This window comes from Gavialis gangeticus, unplaced genomic scaffold (assembly GCF_001723915.1).
Source record: "Gavialis gangeticus isolate Ggan-Ray unplaced genomic scaffold, GavGan_comp1, whole genome shotgun sequence".
Taxonomy (NCBI): Eukaryota; Metazoa; Chordata; order Crocodylia; family Gavialidae; genus Gavialis; species Gavialis gangeticus.
In genome coordinates this window covers 16,538,275-16,548,432 of record NW_017729034.1, presented here as the reverse complement: position 1 = coordinate 16,548,432, position 10,158 = coordinate 16,538,275, and the positions used below count along the sequence as shown (strand labels likewise).

Genomic DNA, 10,158 nt, shown 5'->3' with positions numbered 1-10,158 from the left:
AATTTCAATGAGCTAAGGAAGATAGTTGGAGAAGCACTGAAGACTCAGAGGGGAGGGGCAGCAATTGGGGTGCCAGAGGATGACTGGGGTGGTTAGGGGGCAATCCAAGTGGCGGAGGGTTCCTTTCCCCCAGCCCCCAGCCTATACTGTGGCTAGGGAGCTGGCAAGCAGGACAGAAAGGAGCAGACTCGTCAGCTTCTAGCTATGCCCCTGCTCACAAGTCCTCTAGCAGCAGGTCTGATCAGTGCACATTAGAGAAGATATTAAACCTTAATGTGTGACTGCTCACAGCACATGCTAACATCAATTAACATTCTTTAGAGTTGGCATATGCTAATTGTAATGTGTACTCTCACCCTAATATTGACTAGCACCGTACTTCACAAAAAGTCCCACTGGATGCCACGAGACCAGCTGGTACTATCCACAATGAAGAAGGGTTGCAGACTGTAGTCTCTACAACAGAGTATTGATATTCAAGCACACTCACTATTTGGTGAGAAACTGGCTTAAAGTCGTATGTCGCCGGACACACAAAACCACTTGGCGATTGAGGTAAACAAAAAATGCTCCAAGGAACCCACAACAGATCCTATGGTGAAAAAAAGAAATTGAAAATAAAAGTAATTAATGAGAAGTAAAATAAACACCACACACATCTTATCAATCAGGGAATAAAGGCTAAAGGATTTTTCACGCAGAATTATTCACCTAGCCTTTTACATGGAAGCAAGTGGGTAGAAACAGTCTGTTCCTAAAGCTGCCTAAGCCACTTACTAAAGTCACTGGGGACTATGGCAAAGGAGGACAAACCTATTTGGACTCTTTTCTCTCTCAGTTTATATTTTAACCATTCTAAAAGGGGAACGATGCCCCCAGAAAAACAGAACATGGCTGCGTAAATCTCTTTTCTGCTTTTCTTTTGGATTTCATGATCTACAGAATAACTTACCTAACCAAAAAGTGCAGCAAGCTGTATGAACAGGTCTTAGCCTGCATGCTCCTTGCTATAATCAGGACCAAAGACCATTGACCATAATCAAAAAACATCTCATTCACCCAGTGAAACTAAAGAATGAAACATTTAAACCTGGTAAAAGGAAACATTGTTTTACGCAGCACATACTCTGGTTGGGGAATTAATTGCAGTGTGCACAGATATCAGTATCTTCAAGATATTCTTGAAAATCCTGAAAAAAATTCCATTCATTTATCATTCCATTCATTTACAATGCAGACAGATTTTTCATTTTTTGAATTTCCGTTGTAAAATGTTATAGTCAGTCCTTCAAAATATTGGCTTTTTCTTTAAAAATGGCAATGCTTCCAAAAAAATTGGATTTTGAAAAATTCCTGCCATAATCCTGGACTGACCAATCAAAATTGGCAATGGGAAAAACAAAAACTGAATGCATCTCTAATCAGCAAAACAAAAAATGACCAGTGGGCACAACTGACTACACAGATCCATCTGTCTATTGTGGAATATCCTGACATGCTGCATAAGACCTCACAACCACACAGAAAATGACAACTGTCCAGTAAAACCAGCAAGGACCAAAAAAACAGCTGGCAAGCTTTTTATTTACAATTTTTGTCACCAATTATTAAAAAAATATGGGAAAAAAACTAATTAGGACATTTTCACAAAAACATACATTTTATAAAATAAGGATATTTTTCAATTAAACATATTTTATTTTAAAATATTGGCCAGCTGCTCTTACTCAAGAAAAGGCATTTTGCAGGCAAGCCTTTAGCTAAGTTTTTAAATATTTTCTGTAACTGTCCACAACGAAAATGTATTCACTATTGCTAATCCCAAGCACTCAAAATGCATGTCAGGCTGCCAATATCATGAGATTGTTTTTTAAAAAAATAATTTTTTATTGCATGAAGAACATAAGAAAAAATTGTTTGTATTTGGCTTCTCATTTTGGTGCCTTTAAGATGAATCAAGGTCAGGTTTTAAGCTACAGTCGCTGGAAACTTACTTTTTTCAGCAGAACATGGAATTGCCATGTAATTGTTTTATTTCATGTGCTTGCATGGAAATATCAAACATCAGTAAACTAGTGATAAAACAGTAAGAATCTGCAATACTTTTGTTCATTTGCCATTGATGATGTCTATAGAAAAAAGCTTGAATTCCTTAAGGTAAACTTCAGATGAAAGCTCTTTCTATTCTAGGTAAATTTCTACCCCCTTCCCTCCAATGGAGTGTGGATGCTCTTGAGCAGTTTTATAAATTTTAAATTCACCACCTCAAGAGTGGAAATTCTGTTGACCTATGCTCCTTAGACTGGTCTGAAGGACAGAAAATATGCTAACTGAAGAGAGAGTAAGAGAAAGGAATTTGCTCTCAATGGGTTGGAGGGAATGCATTGCTAAATAATTAAAAGGATTAGAGAGGCTCAACAAAAAGCCCCTTATCTTTTTCTTTTTCTGTTTTTTTGTAAGTTATACCCATCACTGTAGCATCTAAGGCCACCTCTCACCCCCCAAAGTGTTTTTAATGGTGTACATTTCCTAGCAGAGGTGAAGTGCTAGAGAAATTCAGAGCTACAATCTGAGACTGCTCAAAAGCCAAAAAGACACTGTTTTTAAAGTTGCTGAGTTTAAAAGCCAATTTTCCCTTGATTCACCTAAGGTCGGTGAATAAGCGGAAGTTTGCAATGGTACTTTTAGGAGAAGACAAATTGGATGGCAGGACTTAGCAAATTCCTTAATGACTTAGCATGTTGACCTTCAGCGGCATGGGTGACTGGTGCCTTCCGAGTCAGGGAGGCCACTTGTCCCCACAGTGGCCAGTCAACAACTGGGGGGGTCCCCTCCATGGCCAATCACACCAAACGTCAGTGGGGGGGAGGGTCCAGCAGTGCACCTGGAAGTGCCAGCAGCACTTCTCCTGGCACTCCCACTCCCTGGCTGGCATTCTCAGGGGGGAGGGCACCAGCACTCCCACCTGCTCCCCTATCTGTCACCTAACCAGGGAACGCTGCCGTCAGGGGGTGCATCAGTGCCATCAGGGGGTGCGCATGCACCCCCGTGCACCTCCTATGTGTTGCTGCTGTTCAGCGGACTAGGCATGCTGAAAATATCACTTGAGTTCTGTGTAGCCCTAGAACAAATTTGGGTGCAGCCTCCTAAAAAAAGTGAAGAAGCTGAGCTGAATATCTGTTTTTCTGGACTAGGAGCTCAGGTCAGATCCTGTGAACACTAGAAAAATCAGACTGGGTTTCCATGCTCACACAAAACATCACTATATCCGAAACCTGAGCCTTACAGAGAGTCAAATAGTCTAAAGAGGCCATGCTTTAGATTTTATGCAAGGACCTGCAGAGCTAACTTGACATACTTTTAGCATTGCAATTAGCCAAGTCCCTGTAGACTTACCCTATTACAGCAAAGGCTGGCAGCTCTTGCAGGTCAAAGGGGAAATCCATGCGAAAGTTAGTTCTAAACAGGGCTGTAATGGTGACTGCATGAGAAAGAGAGACAGCAAGAGAAGAAGAGAAGAGAAAGAAGGGGTAAGAAACACTGAATGGGGTGGAGGCTGTGTGGCAATAGTACCCTATATAATTATAGGTTGAATGGCAGTGGACTCAGAGAATTAAGGGAGTGGAAACAGCCCTAACTATGGTATTTCATGCATTTTGTGTGCATCATTTTGCAAAATTAATGTTCTTTTAATGAGGCTTTTTAAATGGAAGTTTATTCACTTTCAGCCTTACACCCAGTGTCTCATTTTTTGCTTGGAATAGTTTATTGTCAGAAGATTAATTTTTTTTGTTCTAGTTCTACTTGCCATATCTTAGTCAGACTCTGAAAGATAATATTCTTAAGACCAGTCTTGGTTCATATCACCAGGGATCATCCTAGTCACACACTGATAAGATCACTCGTGAGAACAAAACTGAGAGCCTCTCTGGGAGCTACTTTTATACAGTTCTTCTAAGCCAGGGTAGGCAACCACTTCTGGCTGTGAGCTGGATTGACCCACCCTGGGTCAGAAAAAGGTGGGAAAGCAGGTGCTAGGACCCAGGCACTGCTGCCACTTGTCTCCATGTCAGCATGGGGAGAGAACCCACAGCTGAAGCCCCCTGCTGCCAAATGCCACCAAAGCCCCATGCTCACAGGCCAGATCCAATGGTTCCACTGGCTGCTGACACCTGTTCTAGGAAGTACAGAGGTAATGATCAGTCTCAGAAATCAGAGACAGCAGAAACAAACTACCTAGCTTCAATCTTATCCACCCAACCCTTTCTTGCCCATCTGCTCCCCTGCTTGCCCCATTTAACTATGTTCAGCACTAGTTTCAAATGACTCAGACAAGAAGGTTTCTCCTCTTACCTCATTCTGGGAGAATAAAACCTTGACCTCCCACAACACAGGTCGTTGCCTAACCACTACAGCAGAGATCAGGCAGGACTGAGACTACTTTCCTGTTGAGGCCATTAGGCAAGGAAAAGCATCATGCAGAGAAGAAGAACAAGCAACAGGGTGCCTGACTGTGTGGCTCAGGAAGGTGGACGCTGCCTTAGAAAGGGAGAAGTGGTCTCTTGCTCTTACTATTTTTTTTTGTGTATTTTGTATTACAGTCATTGGGAAATCAGCATACATAGCCCTGGGGACAGAGAGCAAGCTTCTTTCTATGGTACTCCTCCTGTTTTGAAACTCCCTCCCTGTGAGTCTAGAATACAGACCCAGAGGACGCTATGAGGAAAGGCTTTGTCATTACTGTACTACTTCATGTTGACCAGACCTCTGGGAAGACATGACCCATGATCCTCAGCAGGAAGCAGTGCACGCTTACATTTGTGCAAAAGGAAAAGACATCCTGGTGGATTGGTTATAGCACAGCCCAAGACTCTGACTTTCTTTTCAGACAAAAGAAAAACCCACATATGTACAATACTCAACACTGCCCAGCACATGCCGTCTTGTGGTATCACATGTATTTTAACATTTAAAACCTTCCGATGGCTGGTGCATTCCCTGCTGGGCAGTCCCAAACAGGGGGAAGGACTCCCCAGAATCCTCCTGCCCCTCCTGAGGCTTAGGTTTGAGCAAAAATTCCTCATGGTCCTCTGGCTCACTGTCATCACTGTTGTCATACAACTCTGGGATCCCCCCAAAGCTGGTGATGAAGCACAAGCTGATGGAGTAATAATCCATCAGTATTTGCAAGAGCTTGTAATGAGTGTATATCACTTGACAGGCACCCATAATAATGTAACTAAGAGGGGAGCAAAAGGAGCCCCAGCCCCAAACAGTGACTTAGAGGGGGTGCCAGAATGATGTCCCCAGATTTTGCCATGGCAAAGACAGCCCTGCCCCACACAGTTGGAGGAGATAGGAAGGAGCAAGCTGGAGAAGCAGGGATAACTAGGGCAGGTAAGACCACCCTTCTTCTCCCTCTCCCCCCGCCCTATTCCCAGATGCAGGGGAGTTTTTTCCAGAATGCATGGACAGAACTCCCCTGCATTAGTTATACCTCTGGGCACCCAAGACCCAACTGGGGTCATGAGCTCTCTGATACTGCACCTCTAGGACCTTTGTCTTGGCCTTGCAATAGCCAGTCACAATTGTGCCATGAGCTGCCATCTCTGTTATGATTTATGTGTACACAACTTGTTTCTGTAGAGTCTTCCCGAGGGACTACTGGCTGCTCTCTTCACCCCAAGTGGAAATAAAGTCCATGACCTTCGCTCACTTCCATTTAGTGGCGTGTTTTGCCGCCACATATGTTCTGGGATGAAAGTAATTCATATCATGGGTGACTGGGTGCTCAAGAGATTTTCAGCTGCGCTCCAGAAGCCAAGTTTCCAGGATGATGGTCCAGACAATTATGGCTGTGGCATGTCTGTCAACCTAGCTTTAAAAGGTGGGGTCATAATCCAGGCAAAGCCCGTGGCTCCAGGGCAGTAAAGTTGGCGGTAAGTCATAAATGGGCTCCCTCAGTGAGGCTGGGGAAGAAAGCACAGCACTGTGGGATGTTGGTGCAATGACATTCTGGCAAGAAGAACACAACCTGAACTGCTTAGAAAGACGATCTGCCTTCTCAGCAGGGCCACCTGGCTCCAGAGCAACACTAGCTACAAGCACAGAGCTGGCTGGGCTGACTATATAAACACAGGCCCTCGATTTGGGCTCTGGCTGCTCAAGGCTTCACACCCTGAAGCAGCTCAGGCACCCTGTTGTGGCCTCCACGCACTCCTTTTACAGCCACTCCCAAACCACTGGTCTAAACTATAACAAAAGGGTCAGACCTCTGGCTGCAACATAAACTCTCCCTGCACTGGGTCCAAAACATCCTATGCTGGCATGGAAGACACCTGTGCATGACTTCTTTTATTGTGGAGAAGCTGCTACACATCATCTTCTACCTGGCTCTTGACAGAATGGGACCATGATCCAATGGCAAGGAAACCAAGACAACTGGGAATCTTGACAGAATGGGAACTTGATCCAGTAGCAAGGAAACCAAGACAACTGGGAATCTTGCTCTGCTACAGCCTTCATCTGCCTTTCCAGCTCTTGACATTCTAACATCTTCTTCCACCTGTTCTGCCGTTGACGACTTGTAGACCCATAGCTGGAGGCTAGGCAGGCTTATTATAGTGGTGACCCATACTTACCATGCCACAGCACCGTCCAAGGATATATGTGGCTTTTCAGGGGGGAAACCATTGCCATCTGCTCTTCTCACCACATCCTGATGGTGCTGCCGCTGCTTGGTCCGTGCCTGTTTATTCACCAGTTACCCCTGTTTATTTCACAGCTAACCTTCCCTGAAGGTCATTCTACTATCCATCACCTGTGGATGTGCTGGGTAGCAGTAAAGCTCTTCCCCACAGCCAAAACATCCACCAGCTTGCTGGCTGGCCTACAAGATTAACCTTTACTCGGATGTATTCTTCTGCAAATCTTCCATGTCTTACTGACAGTCCCCAAGGCAGTTCTGCTGTCAGGCCATGAACTTCTCTGCAGCATTCTTGGTCCACAGCTCTTTCCTAGGCAGCCTGTATGGTCAGACTGACCATTTGGGCACAGGCACTGGCTTTATGTGCTTCCTAAGCCCCATCCCATTCTGGCAAGTGACTCTCCAGCCAACCACAGGAGTTCCCACTCTGGGCCTGATGACCAAGCTGCCTTCAGGACAGTTTACTGCTGCTGCCCTGCTGGCTTAGCAGTGTCCCTACTGCTCAAGCAGGGTTCTGCCCTGCTGTACCACTGCTGGACAGCTAGCCCCGCAATAGGCACACTTAGCCTATGAGTCCCTCGCTGCCTGTTTCTCTGCAGCCTGTCCATAACATGCCATCTCCTCCCTACCTGGGGATATCCCTGTTGCTGCCTTTGTCTGGATTTTAATGGACAGTTAGTTACCGTAGTTCTGATCCCTTTGGCACAGCCTCAGCCTCAGATTTGGACTCCTCACAAACTGAGGTACTTGGTTAACCCTGCACTCCTCAAGACTGCATACACCCCCATCCTTCCAGCTGTGAAGCACTTTAGACCTGTTCCTGTCCATTCAGGTAATTTTTATACTGTTTAGGCCAGTGGTATTCAAACTTCCTAACTACCTTTAACCCTATCCTAAAGACTGACTGTAACAGAAAGCCAGGGACTCACTGCTACTTTAGAGGAGAAAGGGCCCAGGGAGAGCCCTAGATGGGGAGAGACTGCAAGAGAACGCTGCAGGAGAACTAGCCTGAAGAAACAGGAATTATGAATGCTTCCTGCAGATCTAGTTGCTCTGCAGTAGCATGCTAGGATGATGCCTACATGAGCAGTAGGAAGCCTATTGCAGTGCAAGTTGCTCCGCACTAGGACTGGAGCTGGATCCCTGCAAGGGAGATAAGGCACTGCTACAGATGGACTACCATGGAAACCAGGCCATGAGCCTAAATAGGGGATGCCTGCAGCCAACCTGGTGGAGTCACCTGACCAGAAAGGGGTAGGGCCTGGGGGAAAGATAAGTCAGGGTCTGAGCCAGAGGAGGACTGTCTGGCTCTGAGAGCTGAAGAAGAAAGTACTCCTGACCTGCAAGCTTCAGGGACAGGAGCTCCTGGCTAGGAAAGCTGCAAGGGAGCACCTGATGGACTGTTGAGCTGCCTTGGGACTACAAGTAAGACTCTAGGAGCTTATGGGGATGTAACCCAGAGCTGGGGATTATGCTGGTACCTAGTGAAGATTGCCCCAAGTGCTTGTTTGTCTATCCCAAGGTGGAGGGAAGGTTTTCCCTTTTAAGTGGCAGGGGAAAAGGCTGTTTTCCCTTTTTGCTGATGTTTGTTGGCCCAGAAGGGAGAACTTGTGTTATAGGTTTATCTTTTGGTTATGGTTTAGAGCAGTGTTTTGTTGGGGACTATGAGGGATGGTTTCTGGAAGTCCCATTGGCACCCTAGGGGTATGCGATTGCCTTGAGCCCTGTTGGGAGGGGCAGGACAGAGGCTGGAGCCAGAGGGCTCAGTGCTGGGAGCAGGGTGAAGCTTGGAGTCCGAGGGCTTGGCACCCAGGGCAGGTTGGAGATGGGTGCCAAGGGCTTGGCACCCAAGAGGGGCTAGCCAAAGCCCGATAGGGCAAGACTGGAGCTGGAGCCCATAAATTGGATCCAACACAGTATCCTGAGCTAAACAGCCCAGTGAGAGAAGATGCCAAGTGAGCCAAGACCCCTACAAGGGACTAATCAATACCATCTGCAAGGCATGGAGTGGGGTGTAGGGTCAGATGGAGCCACATAATTGGCCCTTAAGACTTATAGGTACCCTGGGGCATGGATGGGCAGGGAGTGCTCACGCAGCTTAAGGGCAAGATCTAGGCTGGTGGTCTTCGGGAGGGACCTGATGGCTATTGGACAGAGTAAGGCTCTTGAACTGTCAAGGCAACTTCCCTTTATCTAATAAGTATATCAAGGTGTGGTGGCCAAGGAGTGGAAGGTACCTTGAGGGCATGGTTTATGGGGCCACCAGGGGGCATCATGGCCGTCCCTGGCACTCGACCCTGTTACACTGACACAGAGCCAGGCACTCTAGCACAGCAATGGTAGTGCACTGCTTCCTGGTCTCTTCCCAATTACCCCCAGTCTCTCCGCAGACCCCCTGATGACCTATAGTGGCACCCCAGGATTCCATGGAACAGTCTGAAAAGCACTGGTTCATGCCAACTCTGCTGAGCTATAGTGTAGCACAGGGGTTGTCTTGGGGCAGTGGGAGCGGAGTGCAGAGTCCAGCCTGCAGCAGCAGCTGCCTCCACTCCATGAACACATCAGGGGGGCATGAACCCTGCCCCCCCAGGCCTCTGCCAAGGTGCGTGCAGTGGCAGGAGCTGCCCCCCAGATGAACCACTCTTAGTGCCATCCCGTACTCTGCCCCAGCTGTGCAGTGCCTGCTCCTGTCCTTGCCTCAGCCCTACTCCCTCTCTCACCACAGGGGCCTCAATCTGCCCCTTCCCTCACCCCCTAAAAACAAGAAAAAATATAAAGGGGTACATTTGTTGAACACCCCTGGTGTACCACTTCTTTATTTCATTTGATTATATTTTTAAGATGCTTGAAGCACTAACAACATTACATCTGTCTATGCCCATGTCCTCATTGTCCCCTTCTTTTCTTTGTCACTGCTTCAGACACACAAGTAGGACAATAGACAAGATTTCACAAATCCTAGTATTTCTTGTCTTAGGGGATATACTTTATTAAAGTTGTCTAGGCACTACATACTGAGAGGTCACAGTTTTTATCTTACCTGCATCCTTATTCCAGACAGCAAGGACTCGGAAAATGAATGCACTGAAAGTGGCAGCAAAAAAACCACGCCAGTAATTGCGAACAGCAAAGTAAGTGGATGTGACCTCAATGCTGAAAAGGACCCCTGGAGAAAAAAAGATATTATCAGCTGGACTACTGCCATATCACCTATCATAGGTGCCTCCCCATAAGTTGTAGCACCCTTCCCTGCCATCAGTTGCTGATAATACCATCATGTTTGGGTCAAAAAAAAGTTTGCAAACAGGACAGAGTTAAGACAACGGCAGAAGATTGAGGGCAGAATTCAGACAGCATCCCTTTCTCACCCCAGGAGAGTATATCCCCGCAGGGCTGAAAATAAAGGCAGTTCATATGTAAACCATCACGAACAGCAAAGTTTCTTTGCTAGA

The 10,158-nt window shown here is 46.4% G+C and overlaps 1 protein-coding gene across 1 annotated transcript in view; it reads right to left on the bottom strand.

Annotated features, from left to right (window-relative positions):
- Positions 1-10,158, bottom strand: part of CLCN1 (chloride voltage-gated channel 1) — a 106,609-nt gene that overhangs the window by 25,978 nt on the left and 70,473 nt on the right. Inside the window, exons 8-10 of the mRNA XM_019526678.1 lie at positions 9,747-9,872; positions 3,397-3,481; positions 491-592 (exon numbers count right to left, since the gene is read on the bottom strand). Of these exons, the coding sequence (XP_019382223.1) occupies positions 491-592; positions 3,397-3,481; positions 9,747-9,872 (313 nt within the window). The remainder of the gene's footprint in view (positions 1-490; positions 593-3,396; positions 3,482-9,746; positions 9,873-10,158) is intronic.